We start from the raw sequence: 27807 nt of genomic DNA on the forward strand, positions 1-27807 counted from the left end.
CAAAATCAACGTTTTAAAGTTAATTAAGTACCAAATTGTGAAACATATGTAGTACATTATCATAGAAGATCGGTTTTTAATAGATTCTCATTAGAACAAAACGAAGACAGACACAAAAATTGATAAATCATAAATATAAAAACACTGCAATACTTTGATATAACGTGTTAAAATTTAATCAAGTAAATCTTCGAACACAGAACTAAAAAGAGAAAAAATATGTTTTTTGCAAATGTGCAGTGATAGATTTGCAATGAGACACTATCCACTGCATGATATTTTTCACGATTAATAATTACATTGTTATAAATGTATTCACGAAGCCGCCCAGCTCGTCCTGTCGCGTCGCCAAACTAGATCTTTGCTTCTGCCAAATCGCTACGTCATGTGTAGCCACATACATCACCCCCCACGTGTTAATTATTTTTTAGTAGTAAATGACATTTTAGCTTGATTTAAATCAGTTCGAGTACATATAAATAATGTTATTGCGCAGGTGTTGCATTTTGCGTAATGGTCAAAACTGTCTGTGTTAGGACCTCGCGCAATATTTATGAACGAAACGGCGTGTGTCAGTTGCTCGGCCGGGTGCATGGTTGGTTCGCGGTGATCGCACTGATCGGACAGGTGTCGCAGGCCGCCGGCGAAGCGGAGCCTCGCGTTCGTCACGCAGACCGACACTCCGTCCGCGCCGCCATGGCAGACTCCGAGCGTAGAGACAACTTTTCGGCCGTGTGCGCCAACGGAGGGGTCAAGACCACCGCCAACTCCATCTCTAAGCCCGGGCAGGCGAAGAAGCTCGTTATTAAAAACTTCAAATGTCAGTTCTCAACTGTGCGACCTTAACCCGACAGACGCGCTTCGGTTTCTCACGCCTCAGTGCTGTTTTAGGAACATAACCAAACAAGCGCTGTCAAAAAACAAAAATGGCGGCGCATCCTTCAATGTTACCAACAACAATGGCCAATATTTATTAAAAAATATATTAAACATAACCTCAAATTTTTCCGTTCACTATAAATAACCTAAAATTTTGATATTATTTTGTTTATTTACCTATTTAATTATTCTTATAATGTAACTTGGCTAACTTTCAAATGTATTTGCTAGTTAAAAGATGTATTGATTTTAATATCACAATATTAATTAATACATATATTTAAAATTTTGTGTATGCATAATTTTAGTCAAAAACATCCATGACAATATCCTAGTGTCACAAAAAACAGAACGCACATGTTTCATAAGCATCGATGGCCGATTGCCAAATATAATACATTGCACAATTACATTTGCAGGTAAGCCAAACTTGCCCGACAACTATCAGGAGAACACATGGAGCAAGCTTAAGGAGGCCGTCATTGCTATTCAAACGTCCACCGCTATAGCTTACTCGTTAGAGGAATTATATCAAGCGGTAGAAAATATGTGCAATCATAAAGTACGTCATCAACGAATCAATTTATCGTTTGGCATATATTTTTATTAATCTTACCGTATTACAATTTCAGATGGCTTCGCAGTTATACGTCAATTTGACCGGATTGACAGAAGCTCATGTAAAATCTAACATTGAACAGTTTTTAGGCGAGAGTATGGATCGCCATTTGTTTTTGAAACGTATTAACGACTGTTGGCGCGCGCATTGTAGGCAAATGATAATGATAAGAAGTATTTTCTTATATTTGGATCGCACGTATGTGCTTCAAAATCCGACGATTCACTCAATCTGGTGAGTAATTCATTTATACAAAATATAATTTCAACTTAAATTATATTAATAATATTTTTTAGGGATATGGGATTGGATCTATTTAGACATCATATTGCTCTAAATACTCTAGTTCAAACCCGCACCGTTGAAGGGCTTTTAATGCTAATTGAAAAAGAACGAGGAGGGGATACCGTTGATAGAACTCTTTTAAAATCACTACTTAGAATGTTATCTGATCTTCAAATATATCAAGAAGCTTTTGAACATAAGTATGCTATAAACAATAATACATATATACTGCCACTCAAAAGTAATAGACCAATGCTCTATTAAAAACAAATTATTGAAATGTTTAATTCTAATTTTATTTGTGATATAACGAAGTGACTAATACCTAAAAGACCTGGATTCAAATCTCATGTAAACCAGTGTTTTTTTAAAAAAATTATCATGTCAGAGATCGAAATTAGTGAATATATTTAGGAACAAACATCTCTAATAATAATTTTTATAAAGCCATCGTCTTGCAGGCATAAATATATCTTTGCATCACTCGCAGACATTTGGTGGACTAGAACGAAGTAGTTTACTTAGGACACGCCTTTTTAGAACTCAAATCCACTCATATACTGGTTGGATTGAGACATGCATCACCATACTGAACCTTCATTTGTTGATGATATTTATGATTTTCAGCAATTACTCTTTTTTTTTTATTTTCTTTATTAAGTGATAACTCCATTTCTATTATCTAATATTAAACTATTGTTTTCATGATATCTGACCACAAAATCACATTTTAACACGCTTTTACGTCTACTTTCAAATAAAATAATACGTATATTATTCAAACTTATGGTTTATAATTAGAATAAGATACCAATCTATATTTAGATTCACAATGAACATTATGTGTTTTGGTCTTAAACTTTTGAGCAGTATTATAAATCATTTTTTTAGATTCCTAATTGCCACTGAGCGGGTGTATGCTGCGGAAGGTCAACGCTTGGTGCAAGAATGTACAGTGCCTCAATATTTAGCTCACGTCGATAGGCGTTTACGCGAAGAATTAGAAAGATTGATTCATTACTTGGATCCGTCGACTAAGTAATTTTTGAATGATATTTTTATTGCATATCTTGCGTTACTAATCTTTATAATCTTTCTAGGTCTCAATTAATACACTGTGTAGAAAAACAATTAGTGAGCGAACACATAGTTAATATATTAACGAAAGGGCTTGCCGCACTGTTGGACGCGCCTCGCATCGGCGATCTATCGTTACTCTACAATTTGTTTGCGAGAGTCAAAAGCGGTCCTATTGAATTATGTTCCCATTTTAATGCTTACATAAAGGTAGTTAGATTTATAATCCTATTTTATTAAATATGTTCCGTAATTAATTTATTTACGGTGTGCTTGCAGAAAAAAGGCAAAACTATTGTGATAGATCCTGAAAAGGATAAAAGCATGGTGCAAGAACTACTCGAATTTAAGGATAAATTAGATTATATTGTAGCGACTTGTTTTCATAAAAACGAAAAGTTTGTCAACTCTGTAAGGGAAGCTTTTGAATATTTTATTAATCAAAGAACAAATAAACCGGCCGAGTTGATCGGTAAGATTGTATTTACATGGAAATATTCATTGGTATGTTACTAACTGTTGTGTATGTGTTTGCTATTTTAGCGAAATTTGTAGATGTTAAACTAAGAGCTGGAAATAAAGAAGCGACTGAAGAAGAACTGGAAAAATTGTTGGATAAGATTATGGTCCAATTTAGATTTATACATGGAAAGGATGTCTTTGAAGCTTTTTATAAAAAGGTAAACTTGTTCGTGAATGTCGAGACTAATAACAATTTTTCAACAGTAATATAACTTGATTTATATGCAAAATTACATTGATTAATTTTTACCAATGTGTCAATTTTATTCTTGATTGCATTTTTTCGATTGATATAAATGAATACGCTGAATATTACATTTTGAAATTCTCAGTATTGTTTTCGTAAATAGAATATATATATATTTATTTTTTTGCTGCAGTGTTAAAAAATCATTCAAACAGTAAAACCTGATGATTCAATAATAGATTAAAACAAAAAGTCACTGTTCATTATAGGTTAATAAATGTAAATGTAATGAATATGTCGATAATTTGACATACCAAATACTAATTAGAGGTCATTGTAATAGATACAAGTTATGGTTTGTTTTAATATAAACAACTAATCATAAGTATGTATGTTAAAAAGTTTAAACTTCTAAAATAATTCAGCTTTGCGTTTTTCAGCCATTTAAATATGAGAGGGTGGGAACTTCCCGAAATATACCATTCGTGTTAAATTCAAATTACTGTTTCGTAGAATGTGTAGCCTTCGCCCATTGTAAAATTGATGTACGCATTCGTAAATCCCAAAGTTAGATTAAAATATATAGTTTATTGTATCTTGCATGCAAACTGCCATTTCTTGGGCTCTTATCTGGGTCTAGGAGCTATTTGCTGTTTTATTCGTTCTAAGTATTTTGGATTTGCCTCAATATGTCTATGTAATTCTATATACGTGTTCGCTCGTATATTTAATGTATTAAACATCTAAATTTTTAATTTAGGACTTAGCAAAACGACTGTTGGTCGGTAAGTCAGCCAGCGTAGACGCCGAAAAATCAATGCTAAGCAAATTGAAACAAGAATGCGGAGGAGGGTTCACATCAAAATTGGAAGGAATGTTCAAAGACATGGAGCTTTCTAAAGATATAAACATCGCTTTCAAACAAGTATGTGATCGATAAAAATAATTTTGTTTTTATATATTTACGTTACGAATCAATTTTTTTAGCATATGGCAAATGCATCCGAATCTGAGTTGGAACTGTCTGTGTCCATTTTGACAATGGGTTATTGGCCTACGTATCCAGCCGTTGAAGTGAGGCTACCGGCTTCATTGTTGCGTCATCAGGCCTTGTTCACCAAATTTTATCTTGCAAAACATGGAGGACGTAAGCTGCAATGGCAGCCTACTTTAGGACATTGTGTACTTAAAGCGTCTTTTGCAATGGTATGTGTATTTATATATTTTGTATATTATGTTGGGGGTATAAATTTTAAATAATATTTTTTTCTTATTGTATTTAGGAAAAGAAAGAACTCCAAGTGTCACTCTTTCAAGTCTTGGTTTTGTTATTATTTAACGATGGTGATAATTTATCATTAGAAGATATAAGAACAGCTACGAATATTGAGGTAGTTTATTTATTTTTAATATATGCAAAGCTTTACGTGTATATTTTTAATCTCTTTTTTTAAGGATGGAGAAGTGAGACGCACCCTGCAATCTCTAGCTTGCGGCAAAGCTCGAGTATTGACTAAGACTCCTCGAGGTCGAGAAGTTCAAGATAATGATGGTTTTACGTTTAACGCAAATTTCACTAATAAGTTTTTCCGTATAAAGATCAATCAGATTCAAATGAAGGAGACTGTAAGAATCTATAATATAAAATATTCTTATCATTATGCTTGTGATTATTTATTTGTTTCGTTACTTTAGAATGAAGAGCAGAAAGCGACCGAGGAAAGAGTGTATCAAGATCGTCAATATCAAATTGACGCAGCCATTGTTCGTATAATGAAAATGCGGAAAACCCTCTCACATAATCTTCTCATATCTGAATTGTACAATCAGCTCAAGTTCCCAGTTAAGGTAAAGTATTTTATTATTTTATATTTCCCTTCTATGTAGTATTAATCTGTGGTTTTTATTAGCCTGCGGATTTGAAGAAAAGGATAGAATCGCTAATCGACCGTGACTACATGGAGCGAGACAAAGATAATCCTAATCAATACAATTATGTTGCGTAAAATTTAATGATTTCATATGTAAATAATATAACGAGCCGTCATTATATATTATATAAAAGAGCAGCTTTTAAAAATTGCTTTGTGTATATATTATTAAATTATGTTTTATTTCCTTGAACTTTTTTTTTTCACAAACTCAAAGTTGGTGTGCGATTATATTTATTTTTGCAAGATTTGATGATTATTCATGTGGCTTTTATTTTATGCACATATGTTCTATGATTTATTTAATTGTTAAATTTAGTTTTAACAAAACTTTTTACACACATCGGATGATACAATATCGAAATTATTTAAATATGATTTTATGTAGAAGAGGAACAAGTGTATTGTAATTATGAAGTAACGATTTAGATGTAAATATTTATAGCGGAGTGAAGTTTTGAATTCAATCATTACTTTGATCTAAAGCTTATTTTTGTATACATACAAATAAATATGATGGATAGTTTGTATATATATATTTGTCATTTAATAATAAAGATAATTTGAATAAATTACATTTTTTTAATTAAATAAAACCATTAAATAAAAAATATGTAATATTATTACATTATTTATCAGTAAAAGGTATTGAATATTAAAAAAACAATTACAAATTTTAAAGGAGGAATATATGGTACATGAGACATCAGGATGTCTCTTTACCCATACTTACCCTTGAAGGGAGAAGTTAGGCTGCGAATCCGCTCCGGTTTGCGTCCCGTGACGGCTTGAACAGATTGTCTCTAAAGGGAGAAGTGGGTAGTAGACCCACACTTGAGTTCACCATGTCTCATCATCATGTATTGGGAGAACTCTCGGATGGATTTGGTTACTGTTTCTCTGTTCTGTGCTTTCGTTAGTAGGTATATAATCTGTCAAGTTATTGATTATTAGTTTATCATAGTTTTATGTGTCTTTGTAAAAATTTAAAAAAAACATTCACTGTTTTGTTTATTTCAATTTTATAAATGTTATTTTATATTAAGCTTGATAATAATAAAATAATTTCATAACTAATAATAAATACGTTTGTAAAAATATCACATTTTAAAATATATCTAGAACCAATATCAGACACATTTATTTTTGATTAAGCATATTATAAAAAAACAACAAATTAAACAAACTTTTGGTCAGAATAAAAATCAAATTTCGGTCAGAATTTTATTAGCAGCCTGCTCATAATTATATTATTCATGGTCAGAATAAAATATAGGACGATCATGTGACTAAAATTGCTGGACAGATTAGGTGGGGCGAGCTTTGGTCTGAACATTGAAAACTCAATGAATAACTCGCAACGAATCTATTTAATTATATGTAGGACGCAAAGATATTCAGAGTGACAAACGTGAAAAAATTGTTCTGACCATTGGTCAAAATAATTCATACTATTTAATACAAATTCTGACCACAACTGTATTAAAATTATGACCTGAAAATTACGAGCCTTATAAAAATAATATTCTAAAATGATTTCATTTGAATTTAGCTCCATTTGAAGTCCAGTAATTTTATTAACACTTAATCAACGGGTCGCTTTTTCGCCACCTGCTGCATGACAACTTTGTGAGTATTGCGAATTAAAAGAAAAAAATAGATACTGGTCAAAAATTTTAACTTGTATTATTTTGTCTGTTAAACTTATTTTATCCATGATTTTCAATATGAGGGGGTCACGTAAAATCAAAATTAAAACCGAATTTATTTTTAAAAAATCTTAAATTTCCGTTGACTATGAGTTAGAACAGAGCTAATGTCAGTCAAATTAAATTTATTATATAATTTATGGCTTTGTCAGCTGAAAAAAATATGGTGTCATTTAACAATCTCTAGGTGTCTACAAAAAGATGCCTTGATTCAAGTGAAAAATAAAGTTGTAATATTTTTTTAAATTTAATACATAGATTTTCTGGTAGATACTACAAAACCCGCCGTTAAACATCAGAGGTCAAAAAAGAAAGATTCTACCTTTCCCATAGATTACCATCAGCGAACATAACGGATAAGAATTGCCTGACCCATCGGTTAAGGGATAACATTACTCGAATTGTCTTGTTTTGATAAAACCAAAATATCTATCAAGTGTCTTGGAAACTCTGGATTTGATGCAACTATTCTCAGGACAGATCGGTATTTAAAGTAATACAAAACTTCTGGTTTTAAATGACATTATAAATGTTTATAAAAAATAGACATGTACAAAATTGATTCTAGATGTCTCATATGTACTTTAAAGCACATTTATTTCCTATTTATATATCTATTCATTGTGTCTAAGTAATCTTGGTGATAGTCCAACTCTTCCGTTAGAGCATTAGCTAAGGAATCCGGAGTGACTGGCACAGGATCGAGCAATTGTGATGCGAGCGGATGAGAAGGCAATGCACCACCATGTCGAAGTAGCCCATTTCTGAACCATTCCCCTGAACTACGTGACAGTGGATCGTTCATGAATTTACTTCGCCAAGAACTCCAAGCCAAAGCTCGCGAAATTAGATACGAATAATACTTTGCACCATAACCAACAAGATGACTGAAACGGTGTTGCCATGCCTGCAAGTATATATAATAATATTAAACCATTCACGTAGAACAAAAATTAACACGATTAAATCAAAAGATACATTACTGTGTTTTCGACGTAAGGAAGCCCATAATATTGTTTTTGAATTTCTTTTAAAATCTCCGTTGAATTTGAACCATTTCCATATGGATTATTACTATGATATTGTTGATCCAAAACTGAATAGAATACCTGTAATAATCAATCATTATTATATAAAATATATTTTTATATTTATGATAATTTTTTTAATTACTTGTTGCTGCATATCACTAGCACCGAACACATGTTTTGAAGCACAAAGCCTATGGATCATTTCTTCTGGCATCGGTTCTTGTGTTTGATAGTGTTTAGCGAATAATCTTAATACCTTGAAAACAAACGTTAATTATATTTAGTGGTCTTATTATAACGCATGGATTATATTTGAGGCATACTGTTGGATCACTAGTGAAATATTCCATAATGACTGAAGGAACTTCGGCTAAATCAGTTGAACACCGAGTTCCCGAAACGTGTTGATATTTCGCTCTACCCATCATTGAATGCAAGGCGTGTCCCATTTCATGAAATAAATTGTCAACTGAAGCCGGAGATAGTAACGCCGGTGTGCCCCAATTTCCCCATGTTAACGATAGCATCACAACAACTATAGGATTCTGAAATAATAATATGATATATTTACTTTGTATGCTTAACAAATTATTAGATAATTATTAAATTAATTTACTTGATATGTTCCATCGGGAAGTAATTTGCCTCCCTGAATTGTAAAATGGCAATCTTGATTAGGTTTATTTGCGCGTTCATAAAAATCACAATATATATGCCCTAATAAGCCGTCTTGTTCATCTATTACAGCTAGTTTATAAATATCTGAAACCCAGCTCTCACCTATAATAAAATAAAATTGTAAAGAACACACATTCACTGAAGTAGTTTTTATTAAAATGTTTGAAAAATAATTAAATCATCCAATAAAGACATAATTTAAGCAGAGCTATTAAAGAATAGAGGACCGATACTATAAAGTTACATACATAAATAAATAATCAATATATGCAGGGATGAAGTGGCTCCTAGGGTGAGGAGTGTAAAATTCAAATAAAAATATATACAAACACCAGACTTGCGCCAATAATAGATTGTTTAGTGTTCATATTAACACTCTACCAACAGGTCGAGTAATATCTACCCGGTTTGTCCGTTGCTGGTAATCCACGGGACGGGTAATGACTACTTTTTACGATTTATAATGTTTAACGACGGGCTTAGTAGTATCTACCTGCAAAAACTAAAGTGTTTTGTGCTTGCTGTCATCTATGAGTTAATGTTTATACTTTTGGAAAAAAATATATCAAAGCATAATTATTTTTATTGCTGCGCTGATTTCCATGTGAGGGACCATCAAAGAGCTCCTTGTTTAAACATGAGATGCTAGTATAATTTGATAGTAAAAATTTTAACCCACGGAAGACTGAAATATAATTTTATATATGATAATCTATGTAATTCGGTGGTGCCCCTTAGTGTTCTAACCAAATTTTATTAGGAACCATTTGCTTTATTGCTTGTTCAGAGAAAAGCATTTAAACATGTGACACTCCACATTTATAAAAGTTGAATTTTTAATTGAACCAGCATTTTTTATTTTATTTTATTTATATTGAGTTTCAAGATATTTAGTTTCTTAGTAAATATTTTTTTAAACTAGAAATAAAATATAGTTCATGATTTTAATTTAATTTTTATAATTTGCGCAAAGTTCATGCGAAACTGCTTGTTTTTGCACATCACTTTTTATAATAAATTACAACTTACAACTAATGAGAATCAAACGAAACATACCTACACAAAATTTTGCCCATTAGGAGTGCAAAAAATAATTATCCTTTCCCAGAAGTCAAAAATCCACGTCAAAAGCAATGAAATTGTGCCGTCGCCGTCGCAGTGGGAACGCTTGTTACCGAGTGTTCCCACTGCAACAATGCCGCCCTGATTCTATTGCTTTTGACGAGAATTTTTGACTTTTCCTATTGACCAAATTTCGGTTTGAATATACTTTGACCAATTCTTTCATATCAGAAGTCAGAAGAAATATCAGTAAGAATAGCTATCATATTTTTAAAACTTAGTGTAATATAAAAATGCATTTCGATTTCATTAGATTCATAGTATTATATTTAATGACAAATATTTTTCTAGCCAAATTTAGAGGAGGCAAATGCCCCCACCTGCATCTCCTAAATGACATTTTTGTGTTGTAAAAGATAACAAGAAAAATGTAACTGCTAAATTGAAAGCAGTTTACCAACTGTTTCTAACTTTGCAATAAGTGTAAAATAAGATTACTTGAAATAAATATCAAACAGTATAATTATTTTCAATAAATAAATTACTTCATATATATTACTTCAAAATGAATAAAGATAACATCACTCATAATAACTATAAACTAATATTAACCAAAGTAATGTGTTTTATATCATTCAGTCTTTCTTTGATAAATATTAGATAAAAAAATATTAAAACATAATAACCTGGTTGCAATTCTTCGTGTTTTAATGATATACCATAAAGCGATTGAAGTAACAGATTGAAACCTTCCATACAACCGCCAAGTGAGAAATAAGGGCTGTATTCTGAATTAGCTCCTTTGAGCCATTCTTCTTTGGCCTTTGCAGCAAAATATGGCGCATCCCAACAAGACAAATCTTTACTTCCTGGTTTTTCTTTCCGTTTCATATCTAGCATTTTTGAAAAATCTTTTTCGGCTCTCGGTCTTAAATTATTAGATAAGGTATCTAAGAAAGATTTGACATTAGTTGCCGTTTCCATCACGCTAGCTTTTATGGCCCTGTAAATTATTTTATAGCATGTAATTTTTAAAGAATTTCTACTTATGAAATCAAAACACTAACCTCTCAGCATAACTAGAAAAGCCACATAACTGAGCCATTTCTAGCCTTGCGGCGAGGAGATTCGAAAGAGTGATATCTTGTATTTCATCCGGTGCTAAGTATACTCTGTAAGCTACTTCGCGAGCTTCAGCATCTTCAGTTTCAACTTGCAATCCAAGCGACGAGAGTTCATTGTTGTTTCCGAAACTATCCATAAATCATCAATCAATTTCATATCTTAGACTTTAATCAAAAATATACTTACAAATCTTTAATATGCGCTGGCATGATGTTTTTCGATACTGGACGAACAGATGTGCAACCAGTCATAAACCGTTGACCGATTTGCAAGATTGCATCATTTAACTCGACTACTCTATTTCTCGGTTTTCTGTTCAAATGGATGCCACTTTGTTCAAAATCGAATAGAAAGAGTTTTGCGACATGTTCATCTCCAGAAGTGCCTGTATTTATCGAGTCCGATAGTGCATCGTAAAGTGAACGATTTGTATTCAAACTGAAATACTGTAACAGTTAAATTATCAAACATAAGAGTATTATAAATTATTTATTTAAATGTGTATTACCTTTCCACTACACCACCGATACTAATACAAGCTTTTTCGGCTGCATATCTGTATTGCGAATTGGGATGCGCTATTCTAATAAATTCAGAAAGATCTGCAACTTTACACAGGGTGTTTGATAGTTCATCGAAAATATCTACCATCGGACGAGTTCTGTCTTTACTGACGGCTTCATCTAGAAGATCGTCACTTCTGTGTATAACTTGCCCTTTTAACAAATAAAAACCAGAGAAATCTACTAATGCTTGTTTATTGAAGAGTCCCTAAAAATATGAATGTGTTATAAATATGTAATGTAAAATGTACTACCTTGTACTATTGTACTTACTGAAGTATTATTAATTAAACTTAAATTAAGTTTCTCGCGAGGCTTGTGATTGAACGCTGTAGCTAACGGTGACCATGTACAAACCGATTTTTGAAATATACATTTAGGTATCTTGACACCATTTTTAAATAAGCACTTTGTTTTAAACCTAAAACAAAAAGATAATAACTAAAATTATTTTTTTCCATATGATAAGTATACTAAATTATAAATAAAAATATATTGAAGAATTATTCTACTTTTTCTATATTACAAATATAACCAAGGTGATGTAATAAAGTGTAGGTTGTACAATACTAAATAAGGCAACTGGTTTGTACCGTAAAGAACAAGCACTTTAGTCAGAGTTGGCACACCGGACGATTAGTATTATAAACCCCGCGTATAATAATATCATTGTTTTTATTTTGAGGTTGAAGTTTTAATCGTTCAAATAAGTGTTTCAATAGTATTTATTAAAAAATAAAAATAATAATAAATATATTCAAAGCTTTACATGTTAATGATTTATTTTTTAATCCAAGCTTATTTTCAATGGGAATAGTCGCAATAGCACCATAAATAACATCGACTGCAGCTTCAATTTGACATTTATTTTTGGCCATAACACAACATTTATTGTACATTTAATAATATATTTTATTGTACAATATTTATCATACAATACAATTATTGACCATCATTTAAACTGGCAAATTGAAAGTTAATTGTTTATTAATTAAATATTAAAAAATAATTTTAAAAATATGGATGACGAAATTTTGCCAGAAAATATTATAAATGCAGAGGTGAGTTTATTTTATATAAAAATTGTTATTTTAATTTAAAAACACTGGTCTAATTTTACAACGCATAAAATAATTTAGTAAAAATATTACGCAATTTTTCAACCTTATGCGGCTTCCATAATTTATGTCATAGAATTTTCATGAATTATTACCCCCACCCCTCCTCTCACAAGATGTTATCTGGTATCTGGTATCTATATTCTTGAGAGGCGGCGCTTATTGTGCGCTTCGCTCTCAATCTCGATCTGAAATAAAAAAAAAAAATAATAAATAAGTGAGTTGCTGCTTAGTCTGTATTATATTATTATGTATTAAATAATAAGGTCGTGTCGGGTGTTTCTACGATCGTTCACGGCGGCTCGTATTTAAGTATGTCCCTAGGATGCGGGTTTCCGAAGGGATCTTCAACGCTGCATAGGTTTGCGATGGTCTCGTTCGGTACGGAAGGTAGTGTTCGGTGAAATCTGACTGAGAGTTCTTTGACGAATTCCATGATCAGACAGACGTCGGTATCCTTGCGGATGTCGGCGTTTCTGACGAACCACGGGGCGTCCAGTGCTTCCCTCAAGATCTTGTTTTGGACAATCTGTAACCTGGCCACCGTGTTCGACCACGCGTAGCCCCAAACCGGAGCGGCGTACGTCATAATCGGACGGATCATCGTCTTGTAAATGAGGACCTTGTTTTTGAGGCTTAGTTTGCTGCGGCTGCCCATGATCGGGCGCAGCGCCGCCATGCCTCCTCTGGCTTTTTTTCGGACGCTTTCTCACGTGGGGCTTCCACGTTAGTTGTTTATCGAGTGTGAGGCCCAGATAACGGGTCTGATTCACCCACGGTATCTCTTTTCCGAACATCTTAATGGGACGCGGGGTCTTGGCTCGTCGTCCTTTCCTTTTAGTGAAGAGGACCGCAGCACTATTCTTTGGGTTTATCGATATCCTCCAGTCGCTGAACCACCCCTCGAGCTTCCGGGTGAACAGTTGTAGTTTCGAGGCGATAAGATCTGGGCTGATCGACGTGAATGTTATCGCTGTGTCGTCAGCGTAGAGCGCAATTAGCGCCCTCCGGTCCTCTGGCACTGGGATATCGGCCGTATAGCAAGTGAAGAGCAGCGGTCCCAATATCGAGCCCTGTGGCACTCCGGCGGCGATCGGTCTCGTTCCGGAGATCTCTCCCTCCGTCCTGACTCTGAAGTGCCTGTCCTTCAAGTAGGAGTCGAGCAACTGACACATCGGCAGCGGAACTCCGTTCTTGCACAATTTGTGCAACAGACCTACGTGCCATACTTTATCGAAAGCCTTGGCGACGTCGAGAAAAATTGCACCCGTCGACTGTTTTAACGAAAACCCCCTGTTGATTCTCTCCACGAGTCTCATCAGTTGATGGACCGACGAGTGTCTGGGTCGAAAGCCGTGTTGTTCCTTCGGGATGATGGAGTTTTTGTCAGCGGTATCTCGGAGTCTCGATTCCATGACTCGTTCACATATTTTGCCCACCACCGAGAGCAGGCTGATCGGTCTGTAGTCCGAGGTGTTGGTTCCTCCTGTCTTCGGTTTGCGGATCAGGACTACTCTTGCTTCCTTCCATTTCTGTGGGAAATATTTAAGAGTTAGCGTGTAGTTTATTAAATGCGCGAGGGCGAGGATGCCTCGCTCCGGAAGGAGCTTCAGCGCCCTCGCCGTTACCTCATCCGGTCCAGGGGCTTTGCCAATTTTAGTGCGCGCTATATACGAGCTTATCTCCGTCTGATTAGTCTGCTCCAGCCTTTCTTCGGTCGGCGCACTTAGCGCTATTCTGGTCTCGTCGGTCAGCTTGTCGATCAAGGCGATGTTCGCGTATCTGTCGGTGGGGCTGAACTGTTCCTCGAGTCCGTCGGCGAACGCCTCCGCCTTGTCTGCCGGCGAAACGGCGGAAGAGCCGTCAGGCTTTTTGATGGGCGGGATCGATTCGCGTTTGACTTGAAGGGATTTGGCCAGTTTCCATATGGAGTTGTCCATTGTGGACAGGGAGACGATTTTGTCTGTCCACTGTTCGTTGCGAAACTCAGCCAGCCTCCGCTTCACCTCTCGGTCCAGCCGGTTTGCTTCCTTTTTGTCTGATGGGTTGCCGAGTCTCTGCCAGTATCTCTTCGCTCTGTTCCTCTCTCGGATCAGCTGCCTGATGGCGCGCGGGACGAACGGCTCTGTGCTAGGGGCGATGGGCGTCGAATTTGTGGCCATCGCTTCTCGAATCTCGTTTGTGAACCTATCAACAGCCGCCTCGAGCTCCTCGGGCCCAAAGAGTCCAACGGGGATAGTGATGGTCGTCTCCAGGGTTTTCCTGGATTTTTCCCAGTCCGTGCGATATCTGACGGGTGCCGAGAGAGGAGATTTGGTGAGGTTCAACGCCATCAGGATGGGGTTGTGATCCGAGGAGAGTTTGGAGAGATTCATGAGGGCGTATCCTCCGTAGAAATCCTTAAAGAGCGCAATGTCTAGCACGTCCTCGTATCCCGGGATCATGTTATGGAAGAACGTCGACGTGTTCGGCGCGTCCACATGAAGTGAGTATGGGCTGTTTTCCGCGTAGGCGAGAAGCTCGAGTCCGTTGCGGTTTGCGACATTTGAGTTCCATCGCGGGTGTTTCGCGTTGAAGTCGCCAGCAAACAAGATTTTATTAAGCCAGTCTCCTGTTATATCCACACTGATACTGATACCGTTGACCCTTTCTCCTTTAAATCTGCGACGTCGGGTGCGCAACAGTATCCCCACTCCGCGCGTTGCTTGCGGTGGCGGGGGTGCGTTGTGGTTGTACAACGCCGCTTAGTTCGGGTGCACGGCTCAGCGGGACTTCACTTTCACTTATGCTGCGTCACGGACGGTCGTTTCGAGGTTCCCATAGTAGTTTCAATAATAGCTAATTATTAAATTGCGGGTATATTTATACAAATAGTAACTTAGAGACTGGCCGAACGGTTTTATCCATTATTCGAGCTTCTATTTGAAATTTACCATTAACCTAAGCTTCAATTTAAATATGTTCCGTTTGACACGTGCTATTCATATTACATTTTAAAGTAAAATATTTTGGGAAAATATATATATTTTCTAGTGTTTAATATTATTTCAAGACAATAGACCAGTGGTATAGTCGTAAATTAATACATAGAGCTGGGTTCGAATAACATAGAAAACCTAATGTTTTACAGCTTTAGTGTAGTTCTAGGGTGCCAATGACAAGATATATAATAATGAATGGTTAACTAATATTAAATTTGCGCTATATGGTACATAATACAGGATAAAAAGGGCTTAATATTAATACCAATCTTATTTTACCCATTGCACAATAAAATATTTAATCCCAAGTTTTGCATCAGAGAATTAAATAAAAATAAGCAGTTAATTAATGAAACGTTGTACCAACCCTCGAAATTAAGTAATTTTAATAAATCGCAAAAAAAGATAATTTGTTATCTCTTTTTTATTTATCGAAAACGTTAAGTCGACAATGTGTAAATAATAAAAAATATTGTATTTTTACGTTTCTTCTCATTAATATTTGAATATATGTAAATTTTATACAATGAGTTTTATACAGGCACTGTTCTATTAACAGTTTGAACAGGGAACGCGAGCCACTGTTTGATTTCTCTGGAGCGGCACGCGGGCGCCCGAAGTGTCAAAACAGTTACATATTGCAGTTTTTGAATTGTCAATGATTTATTGACAGCCGACCGAATGTGCGATTCTACTTCGAACTCAACCGCCAACTACAATGGTTAACTATCATTTGAGCTATTCGTAGAAAATTTGCATTCGCAATCTGCGTTGAAAATTGCTAATCATCCAAGCATGTCATCCAGGCATAGTGACGCGCTAACTTTCGTCACGATCTATTGAACCCGTTACACATTCCTATTAATGTGTATCGAAAAAAATATCGATTAAAAACCCATTGATCTAATAAATTAGTCTATTGAGTGTTAACATCAGCTTTTAATAATGTGTTTATAATATATTAGAAAACATTGCTATATTTAATCGTTTTAATGAATGGCTTATGGTTTTATCATTTAAGGCGACGCCTCCGTTCGTGAAGAGGACAAGCAATGATAACAAAAAGTCATCAGGTGACAATGCCAGCGGCGTGACTACAAGAAACTGGGCAAGAAAGGCGAAAATACAAACCAGAGCTATGGCAGCGAACACAAAAGTAATTATTATATGCACTACTCCAACAAAATATTAATATTAATGTTATATACTGTATTATTCAGAGATAAAGAAATAATACTAAATAAATAATTATCCCTTATATCCTCATGTACATATTAATAAATAAAAAATAGAATTCCAAACCTTCTAAATTTTTTGATAATTGTTTATCTATGCTGAGCAGGTACTTGTCCACCAGGAGCAGCTTATCTTTATAATTAATGCATGTACTAAAATTATATTTTCATTTATTTATACATAAATATCTAAAACAAATAAAGGAATCATATATTACTCTAGTTATAAAATGACAAATGAATCAAACTACTATTAAAGTTGGTTTACAAATTACAAGTTATAGCTCAATTTAGTTTACAAAGTATGAAAAGTTTTTTTTAATTAAGACGGCTTACATCGTCTACAAAATTCGCGAGGACTAGCTTTGTATATCAGTCATCTATGGTTCTAGTAGTGTCATATTTTAGTTGTGGCATGCGTTTTGTAGGTCTAGATCTTGACATTCGCCACCGAATTTTTTTTAGCGTTATCTCTTCTGGTTTGACGGGAATAACGTGCCTAAGATAGTTGGTCGTTGTTGCATGATAATGCACCAGCACACAAAGCGAAAATACATACGAATTCTTGGACAATAAAGGCATCATAGTGCTCATCCACCCTTCTAATTCACCTGATTTGCCTCCTAGCGACTTCTGGCTATTCCCAAAAATTAAGTTGCAGTTGAAGGGAAAACATTTTGACACCATTGATGACGTCCAAAAGGGTTCGACCGAGGCCTTAAAGACACTTCCGGAAAATTTATACAAAAAACATTTCGAAATTTTCCATGATCTTCTCTAGCCCTGTATTGACTCGGAAGTATTTTAAATAAATTAATATAATATTGCAGAATACAAAAGTTTTCTATTTATTTGTTTGATCAGTCATCGCGGATTCGGAACAGACAGTGTAGTTTTATAATTTAAAATTCTATTGATATATAGCATTTTATTCAGTATGACAACTCTAATTAAAGGTTCAATCAGAACATTATTTTTTTAATACGATTTTTAGAACCCCTAATGTAGATTCGGAGAAGAATATCTAGCTGATTGCATGGTACCCAAAGTCAAATATTGTGGCGGAAGCCTTATGGTCTGGAGTTGCTTGGCAACAGTAAGGGTAGGAAACCTGTACTGGAAACTTGCGAAGGTAGTATGAATAGTGACATTTATATTTCAATGTTGGAATCCACTGTAATGGATTCCTACTGGAAAATATATCCATGGACCTAGATACCATCCGTTTCCAGCAAGAAAACGCTCCGTGCCATACTTCTCTAAAAAGCAGGGGTTGCTTTGTTTCAAATGGTTTGACGCTTTTTCAAAATCCTTTTATTTTCTTAAAATTTAAAAATTGTTGACATTATTTTTATTGCTATCAATTACAGTCATACCTCAAATTGCGTGGAAGATAGGTTCTGCGAAATTTCGCGTAAATCGAATTTGTATAAATCAAGGCATAGAATACATACAAAGGTTACAAAAAATCGCATAAAGCGAAGACATACAATTATATATGTATTTACATATGTACATTCTCGTATATCAATACAAAAAATGTCAGTGTGATAAAAATATTATTTATTACTCCTATTACTTTACAATAACATTATGTAAAAATATTATTTAACAATTCTTTATACAGTAAAATCTTAGTATAGCGAAGCTCACGGGACCAAAGAAAAAATTTCGTTATACTGAAAATTCGTTATATTGAATGTAAGGAAGATGTTATATTTTTATTTTATGTTTAATAACCATAGTACAGCATCAGAATAATCTCTTACAAGATTGACGGATCATTTTTTGTCCATTTTTAAGGATACTGTAATGAACACAATAAAATTTGTTAAAAAATATTTTATAAAAATAGTTTGAGGGTCAGCGAAACACCTTGAATGTCACTTGTGAACACACCCGGTATACACCAAGTCGAGGACGAACTGAATTTGGAGAAGTATTGTGTCAAGTTGTAACGTCATTTTTATATTCTGATCAAAATATTAGGTTATACTTAGATCAGTCTTCGTTGCAATGAAAACATTTTGTATGAAAGTTTTTCGGCGACAAATTGAAGATTCGTTATACTGAGAATTTCGTTATTTCAGTATTTGTTACAAAGAGATTTTACTGTAATATGTACATAACTTAAAACGGGATTACAATTTAAATATTTCTCTTCATCGCTGCTGTATTTTAACCTAACCTGTTGTTTTCTTAGAATTAGTTCAAAATCATTATCAGAGTCATGAAATAAAAAAAAAATCTGTTACCAATTTTGACGTTTTATTTTTTTATTGACTGCGTTAAAGCGAAACTGCGTAAAACATATACAGTGTAAATTGAGGTATGGGTGTATATTATGCTGGCAAAAAATAATCTTATAAAAATTGTTAAAATTGGAGTCAGAATCGGACCATAAGAAAGTCGAAATCGGTAAAATTTTAAATGACCTCACAGCCCTAGTAAAAAGAAAAGTTCCTGGATTGAATTTTGAAATGTAAATAAGTATTTTATGGTGTATATTCTAAGCTAAACTCTGAGAACACATTTACAACTTAAAAATTATTTATAGATGTAAAGAAGTTACTAGATAGCATTTGTCATTTTTAGGAGTGTAAAAGTTTTCATTTATGATTTATAAGCAGTATTGTCATACTATTATGTTTAAAAATTTAATTTTTAATTAATTGTACCAGCTGTAAGGAAACGAAAATTGAATTGATTATCTAAAGTACAACTGAGAAAATTTTGAATGATTAGCAATTAATATAATTCATATTTATGTATGGGATATTTTATAATAATATCCAGTCCTCAAACTTTTTTGTCATACGTATGAAATTATATTAATAGCATGTGTATAAACATACTATTCAATTCAGTCGTTACCTGCCAGCTAAAGCAGTAATACTTATATCTGTGTAAACATTTCGTTTTTTTTGATAAGAAAAATGGAACTGCTTTATTGATATATTGCCACATATAATATTTTATCTCATAATAAACAAGTTACATAATAAACACACAGAAAAAAAGAGCTCATTGACATTTATTTGTCAAACATTTTTGTAAAAAAATATTTTTTTTTATCAATTGACACCAAAATATTTTATCTATATATTATAGTCATCTTTCATTGTTTTTTTTTAATAATTGTATTAAACTTTTTATTTTTTTGTCTAGCCATCTTCGGCTTTGTTAGCAGCTAAGAAAAAAGCAAGACTGAAAAAGTCTAACTTTGAGATGGAACTGAAAGATCACTTTCAAACAGTTTGTTATTTTTATGTATATATATATGTATATATCCATATAAAATATTTATTTAATGTTTGGAAATTATTCGTACAGGCGAGAGAGGCTAAAACCATGAAAAGAGGTCTTGTAGAAATAGTGCTTGAGAAACGCATGATCGAGCATTTGTGCCTGTGGGATTCTACATACCCAGAATGTCCAGAACGCTTATCATCCATCATAGATAGGTTTGTATTATATGATCACTTGAATTTATGTACTAATTTCATAACTAATTTTACTTTAATTAAAGATGCGAAGATTTGGGTCTGATAGAGCGGTGTGTTAAAATGGAAACTCATTCCGCGACCAAGGAAGATGTTCTCAAATTACATTCGGAGAGTATTTACGATATGTTGTTATTAACACATCAATCGGAAGATGTCGAGTTGTTGGAAATGTTATCTTCAAAATTCGATGCTGTTTACATTCATCCTGTAAGCTATTTTTATTGTCACATTGTCTCAACATAATGATAATTAATATTTTTTTATTTATTTCTAGACGAGTCACGAATTGGCTTTGATGGCTGCTGGTAGTACTATAAAGATTGTCGAAGATGTAGTTAAAGAAAAAGCTCAATATGGCATGGCTTTGGTACGTCCGCCTGGACATCATGCTATGAAAGCTGAACCATGCGGATATTGCTTTTACAACAACGTCGGATTGGCTGCTAAACATGCTATCGATAAATTAAACCTATCTCGAATTTTAATAGTAGATTTGGATGTGCATCATGGCCAGGCGACTCAACAAATGTTTTACGACGATCCGAGGTATTTAAAATCTAGTAATAATAAGTATAGCACATTAGCAATACAATACATTATTACATCATTATATTTTAGGGTTTTGTATTTTTCGATTCACCGTTTTGAAAATGGATTGTTTTGGCCTAATTTACGACAATCCGATTTCAATTATGTCGGAACGGGTAAAGGATTAGGATATAATTTCAACGTGCCTTTAAATAAAACTAAAATGCAAGACTCGGACTACCTTGCAATCTGGCATCAGATACTTTTGCCCGTCGCGCTCGAGGTGAGTTTATTGCCTTATTTTATTTATCGACATTTGCATAGTCATTGTTCACATCTTACATAAAATCATTTGTTTTGTCAGTATCATCCACAGCTCGTGCTGGTGTCAGCTGGTTATGACGCTGCACTCGGCTGTCCCGAGGTGAGTCCTTACAAAGATATTTGATTTCCTTTTTTTTATTTTTCTAGTTCCGCCCTGAGCTTGTGATATGTTCAGCTGGTTATGATTCTGCTCTAGGGGACCATAAGGTTCTATAAACTTGTGTTCAAGTTTTATCAAAATTATTTTATGTGTGATTTTGACACATACAAATTAAAAAATTCTCTTCAAGCTTTCGGTATGAAAGCAAAGGCATTATTCTTCCATTTTCATGTTAATAATACTACGAAAGAACATTATTATTACTTATCTACTAAAATATAAACAATAAACCATGTATAAGTATTATAACATAACATCTGACAATATTTAGCCTTAACCAAAACAGTAGTACACACTTAATAATTTGAGAAAATATAAATAAAAGACTGATCATAGTTTTTTATAATACGTTTTTATTCAAAGCCTATCACTTCCACGGGGATATATTTGTCTAAAATGCAAGACGCAACCAATGAGAAATTATTCTCAGACTGACGCACATCCATAGCACAAAAAATCGATGTCAAGACTTTTGGTATTTTAATTTAACCATAATTAATGTAGATACGTGGTGTATCGTTAATAGCCATGGTATACATCGTAGTATTTTCAAAAATTTATCTCGAAGATTGAGTTGGACTCTTAGAGGTTGTAAATGACTGCTTGACTGAAGATTGGATGATCAAAGTGAAAGTGGTTGCTTTTTTCTGAACTCCAAAAAGTCGTTTGCATCGATTCAGCGAAAATTTCACATGGATGCGAGTTCGGACGGAACTTTTTTGTATTCCAAGAGAGAAGTGAAGTTTTCAAGCATTTATGACAATATTCAAAATATATTAATAATAAAATACAAATTGTAAATAACTATTAACGAATTTATAAAATATTTGGTAGATCGCTGCCTTTGTTTTTCTACTCTTAATTTTATCTTTTAATTTTTACATATATGTTGTCAAATGATAATTGTGATATTAAAATTTTATTAGGGAGAAATGGAAGTGACTCCTGCTTGCTACGCACATTTGACTCACATGCTGATGGGTGTCTGTAAATCCATAGTCGTTGTTCTCGAAGGCGGTTATTGCTTGCAGTCACTATCGGAATCGGCAGCTCTCACACTTAGAACACTGCTCGGTGATCCAGTACCGCCTTTGGTATACTATGTACCTCCATCTGAATCGTAATAATAATAATCATTTTTATTTATCACTTTCTTATCGACACAGACTATGATGTTCAATAATAATTTCAGCATGATTGAAACTATTCTCAATTGCATCTACGCACACAAGCCTTATTGGCACTGCTTCAACTACCAACCGACTTATAGTATTGATGATTCAGTATTAAATGTATCTGATGTGAATAAAATAAAACACAACGTTGAGGTCAAATGGCTCGGTAAAGAGGAGCATTTGGATAAATACGAAACGAGGAATTGCTATCCGGTTCAAAGTCAAAGTTTCATCGATGAAGTGAATCTAAAGATAAGCCATTTAAAAATAGGTATAAGACATTATACGGTAATGTAATGTATAAAAAAAAATATTGTTTATTTTATTATTAAAATTATAGTTACGGATCTGTCTGTTCCTGCAAATCGTGTTTGTTACGTTTATGATGAAGCAATGCTCAAGCATAAAAATATGCATGAATCGTAAGTTTATGTTATAAAATACTATAGATTTTGAATGAAATGATTATAATTAAATGTAATTGCTTTTAGTGACCATCCTGAACGCCCAGAACGAATCTCGCGGATATACTCCCGTCTATTGGATTGGAAGTTGTTGAAGAGGATGCATAAGTTAGAGTCGAGAGTTGCGACCGAAGAAGAGCTAACGTTGGCGCATACACCATTACTGTTAAGCTTTCTTCAAGAACTCAATAAATGTTCGTCTCAGTCGTTGTACAATCACCAAGCGAAGTACGATTCGGTGTATCTACATAATGACACTTATCTCAGTGCTTCGACAGCTGTTGGTAACGTTTTACAGGTATACGGCAATGTATATTATAAATAATTATTTGAGTACTTACAAAGAATGGCTTTAAAAAACTAGCATTGTAATAGTCGATGAAACAATTTTTCGACTCAAAGGATGATGCCAGTTGCAATACATTTATTTTACTCAACTGATATGCTACAAGTTCTCTAGTTATAAATTAACCTTCAATATTAGTAGTCTTATTATGCAGCAGAGGAATTTAGATTTAACGAATCTGTCAAAGATTAACACATTGTTGTCGGGTGATTTCGCGCATTGTTTCAAGCCTGGCGCGGGCCATTTTTTAGCAGCCGCGGAATTTCTCGGAAACGAAGAATTTCCGCGTTTTTTTTCGGAAACTCGCCATAACTTTTATACTATACAATATAAAATTATGAAATTTTAAACATAGACTTACCATAAACAGTACTATTAAATGAAGAAGAAACATGGAGGTTGACAGTTTTATATTCACTGAAAACTTGCGTTTATTTTGCACATAAAAGTACTATAAAAATGTATGTAATAAAAACACTAAATAAAACTAAAATATGGCACAATCTGTTTTTATGAATAGTTTTTCAACGTATGATATCTCTAAAAACACGTACCTCTGTGTAGAGGTATGTCAAAAAAATACATAGCTACACTTTTGGTCCAATTATCAATAATCAGATAAATTATCCACACAAAATTCATCGTCAGATTTATTTTTATCGGGTGAAAACATTTCGGGGTGTAAAACTATTTTTTAGACAACCGAACGACTGAACATTTACGCGTAACTGTAATGATGTCTTTTTTTTTATAACAAGTCACAGATGTCGCAATGACTGTTGCTTGTTATCTACCCCAGGTCAAGTTTCATTGGAATTTGTTTTGTTTTCTCACTCCCAACCATCCCTTCTTTTACATCAGGTAGAAAGTAATTCCTCGAAGTATCTTGAATAGAATTGAACATAATAGAAGATATTTGGGATAACAGGAATTGTTTATAGTTTGTTATTTAATTTTTTGTACGGAATAAAAATTCAATATCAAAATTAGTACAATACATTTGGTGGAAATGTAATAAATGCGACGACGAATAAAATAATGTCTTTACTAAATATCAAAGCAGTGACATCTAGCTGCTGACAACAAAAAAAAATGCAGTTCAAATTACACGGATAAACACGTGAGCCGACTTCTAGCAACAGACTACAAAAAACGGATTTTTACGGGTCCCGCAATCCAGCAGCAGTTCCGCAAAAACGGAAAAATCCGTGTCCCGACAACAATGTGTTAAATTAGTGATAAGCATTACAGTAAATGTGTAATCGTGATTTATAGTAGAATGGAATAGTTTTGAAATTCTAATCGAGATATGGAAGACTCTTTGTCTGTTTCAGTATGAGAATGTGTGTTTAGGTATTTGATTCGCTAGTTTGGTGCTTGCAGTCAAAATTTACTCAGTTAAAAATTAGTTTAATAATGCAGCATTTTCATAGGTGGTCGATGCAGTACTGGGTGGTGAATTTAGCAGTGGAGTGTGCGTGGTTCGACCTCCCGGTCATCACGCATCTGAAGATATGCCATGTGGCTTTTGCTTATTCAACAATGTAGGAGTAGCTGCCAAGTACGCTCAATCATCACATTCGCTCAAAAGGTTTATTATTAAAAATTAAATGCTAACTAATCATGTAAATGTATTATATCTAATTTTTTTAAATATTTTAACAGAATCCTAATATTAGATTGGGACGTACATCATGGCAATGGCACACAAAGCATGTTTATAGACGATCCTCAAGTGTTGTATATTTCTTTGCATCGCTACGATTATGGAACATTTTTCCCCTCATCTACAGAAGGAAATTACACAGAAGTAGGCAATTCTTTAGGAAGAGGTTTCAACGTCAACATTCCGTGGAATAAAGTATGTCAAAACTGAATTGCAATAGTTATTATTTTTAACTAATACTTAAAAATACATCAATATTTTTATTATAGCGCGGAATGGGCGATAAGGAATACTTGGCAGCTTTTACTCAAGTCGTTTTGCCAATTGCGTATGAATTTAATCCGGAGTTAATTTTGGTGTCTGCCGGTTTCGACGCCTGCATCGGAGATCCATTAGGAGGTTTGTTGCACTATAATAGTTTTAGGCCGATGTGAGAATATAATTTAATTTTAAATATATTTTAGGATGTAAAGTTTCTCCTGAATGTTTTGGTCAAATGACCTATTGGTTATCAGGATTGGCTAAAGGCAGAGTAATACTTTGTTTGGAAGGTGGATATAACGTTACGTCCATTTCTTACTCGATGGCTATGTGCACCAAAGCTTTATTAGGCGATCCAGTAGTCTACAGTTATGAGAGTAAATCTCCACCGCATTCTGTTGCAATTGACGCTATCAATGACGTTATTTCGGTGCATAAGCAGTACTGGAAGAATCTTTGCTTTCAAATAGCATTGCCGAAAGAAAATGTTTTACCTCCACCAGCGCCGAGCAGAGGCTTAGAAGATAATATTGCTCTGGATAAAGTCTCGAAAGAAATCAACGAAGATATCGATAGTAAGGAGGAAAAAGATACACTGGCCAATTCTTCTGAAGATGTAAAAGACGTTTCAAGCTCATCGAAAGAATCATATCATAGTGAAAACGATGTACCTGATAAATCTAACGTTCAAGATAGTTTAATTAATGATGTTCAAGTTGAATGTGGACCATCTTCTTCACGGCAATCTGACGAGAAAGAAAATAAAATAACATTAAGTGTCTTCTTTGCTGATAATGCAGAGGTATAATACATTATTAACATGTGCAATCAGTGGCGATTTGTTTAAAAATTTGCAGCAACCTCTAAATATATTAGAATTAAAATTTAATGGGATGCTGAAATTAAATTCAATTAATTAATTTTTAATTGCAATCATAATCGTTAACTTTATCAATATTTAGTATTCCATAAAAGAGTCGCATACAAGCCACTGCTGTATATAATATAAATGGCGATTTAGAGACAGCATTGTATTTTCAGGCTTTGCTAAATGAAGAAATGTATGCTGTTATTCCTTTAAACGACTGTCCTCATCTCAATATTTTGAAAGACGATTCGAAGTGTATCGATGAATATGATTTTACGCAAGGAAGCAAATGTATCAATTGTGATCACAATGAAGAAATCTGGGTTTGTCTGCATTGTAATGATGTAAGTATTAAATTTTATTTATTTTAATACAAGTAAGTCAAATAAAAACCTTAAATATTTTTTATCCATCTCATAATTATTTATTGAACGAAGAAGATAAAAAATATGAATATTCTTCATAGCCCATGGCATTCTATACAAGTTTTTTAGCATTTAAAAAATACATACTTCTAAAAAAAGGGCTTATGGAATTAAGTCTTTCATATCTCTTAGCAATCAATGTGAAAATCACTGGGGGGGTGAGATCTGCCATATACGGCAGATGTTCAAGACACTCGAAGTGCAGATCTTGGAACCTTGCAAGCGTTGAGCTTTGTCATATGACAGCCAAAACTAAACTTAAAATGAAGATAATTCTATTATATTTATTATGTACATATACTAGACATCACATATGCATCATTCCTTGTATTTACAATTTTATTTATTATAGATTGCTTGTGGACGCTACATAAACGGACATATGCTGGAGCATTTTGAGTTGACTGAACATCCTATGGTGTTGTCTTTGACTGACTTGTCCGTTTGGTGTGCTTCTTGCGAAGCTTACGTTGACAACTCTGCTTTGTACCCCTATAAGAATAAAGCTCACGTTGCAAAGTTTGGAGAGGAAATGCCTTGGACGTATGATCCCAAGTGATTTTTATAATATAAATAATATTTAACTTTGACAATAATTTCTTGATTAACATTATTGTTAATATGCACAATTGCATAATTTAACTTATTTTGTAATAGCTACAATTATACATTCATCTTTTTAAATTTTATTGTAAATTAATAACTAACGCACTGTTAATTTATTCAAATAAATAATATATTTTTAGATCATTTTTTAATTTTGTGTTTTCAAGTCTGATGTATCACCTATTATTTTAGTATGGTTAATTTTAAGTTTTGGAGGACGTTTTATATAATAAATAATATCGTTCTTACCTTGTGTTCTACTAGTCTAATAAGTGAGACAGTTTCTTAATGTTGCTATCATAACCTTGGTGCGAGGACGGATTCGTAAACATACCCCAACAACACCCGTTGGCAATCATAAACAACAGTGCCGGGGCAAAGTCATTAACATTCCCCTGCAGAAGCAGCTTTGTTGTCGTAGGCAGAGGGACACAGCATCGTCTTCAGTACACTAGTATTGATTGAGTAGTCATAGG

The 27807-nt window shown here is 33.8% G+C and overlaps 3 protein-coding genes across 9 annotated transcripts; 2 read left to right on the forward strand and 1 right to left on the reverse strand.

Moving 5' to 3' along the window:
- Positions 1-561: 561 nt before the first annotated feature.
- Positions 562-6072, forward strand: Cul4 (cullin 4). Its single transcript, XM_088202865.1, has 14 exons — positions 562-820; positions 1299-1441; positions 1512-1732; positions 1795-1983; positions 2675-2821; positions 2884-3070; positions 3140-3332; positions 3404-3540; positions 4330-4494; positions 4557-4775; positions 4853-4960; positions 5025-5195; positions 5265-5417; positions 5480-6072. Exons 1-14 carry the CDS (start codon positions 697-699, stop codon positions 5573-5575), a joined length of 2253 nt encoding a protein of 750 aa, XP_088058991.1. The 5' UTR covers positions 562-696; the 3' UTR covers positions 5576-6072.
- Positions 6073-7717: 1645 nt separating this feature from the next.
- Positions 7718-12589, reverse strand: LOC148227354 (mitochondrial intermediate peptidase). Of its 2 annotated transcripts, none has more exons than XM_088202868.1 (11): positions 12438-12589; positions 11942-12089; positions 11614-11876; positions 11292-11543; positions 11048-11233; positions 10667-10983; positions 8857-9020; positions 8564-8785; positions 8383-8496; positions 8193-8318; positions 7718-8116 (listed from the first exon to the last, which is right to left on the reverse strand). In XM_088202868.1, coding segments are annotated over exons 1-11 (2106 nt in total). In that variant the 5' UTR covers positions 12440-12589; the 3' UTR covers positions 7718-7804. The 2 variants fall into 2 exon arrangements, with proteins under 2 accessions (XP_088058994.1, XP_088058995.1); XM_088202869.1 differs by having other exon boundaries at positions 11292-11551; positions 12438-12546.
- Positions 12590-16347: 3758 nt separating this feature from the next.
- On the forward strand, positions 16348-27470 carry HDAC6 (histone deacetylase 6). 6 transcript variants are annotated; one of them, XM_088202864.1, is made up of 18 exons: positions 16348-16488; positions 16789-16923; positions 20171-20257; positions 20336-20466; positions 20532-20715; positions 20783-21054; positions 21127-21319; positions 21401-21567; positions 22447-22640; positions 22713-22966; positions 23036-23117; positions 23187-23457; positions 24939-25096; positions 25171-25366; positions 25441-25570; positions 25636-26234; positions 26474-26644; positions 27078-27470. In XM_088202864.1, the coding sequence occupies exons 9-18, from the start codon at positions 22453-22455 to the stop codon at positions 27282-27284; spliced, it is 2256 nt and encodes a 751-aa protein (XP_088058990.1). In that variant the 5' UTR covers positions 16348-16488; positions 16789-16923; positions 20171-20257; positions 20336-20466; positions 20532-20715; positions 20783-21054; positions 21127-21319; positions 21401-21567; positions 22447-22452; the 3' UTR covers positions 27285-27470. The 6 variants fall into 6 exon arrangements, 5 of the variants coding, with proteins under 5 accessions (XP_088058990.1, XP_088058986.1, XP_088058987.1 ...); XM_088202860.1 differs by having other exon boundaries at positions 21401-21460; XM_088202861.1 differs by having other exon boundaries at positions 21508-21567.
- The last annotated feature ends 337 nt before the right edge of the window (positions 27471-27807 follow it).

Source organism: Plectrocnemia conspersa, unplaced genomic scaffold (assembly GCF_051122295.1).
Source record: "Plectrocnemia conspersa isolate PC_06_02 unplaced genomic scaffold, ASM5112229v1 ptg000013l, whole genome shotgun sequence".
Classification (NCBI taxonomy): domain Eukaryota; kingdom Metazoa; phylum Arthropoda; class Insecta; order Trichoptera; family Polycentropodidae; genus Plectrocnemia; species Plectrocnemia conspersa.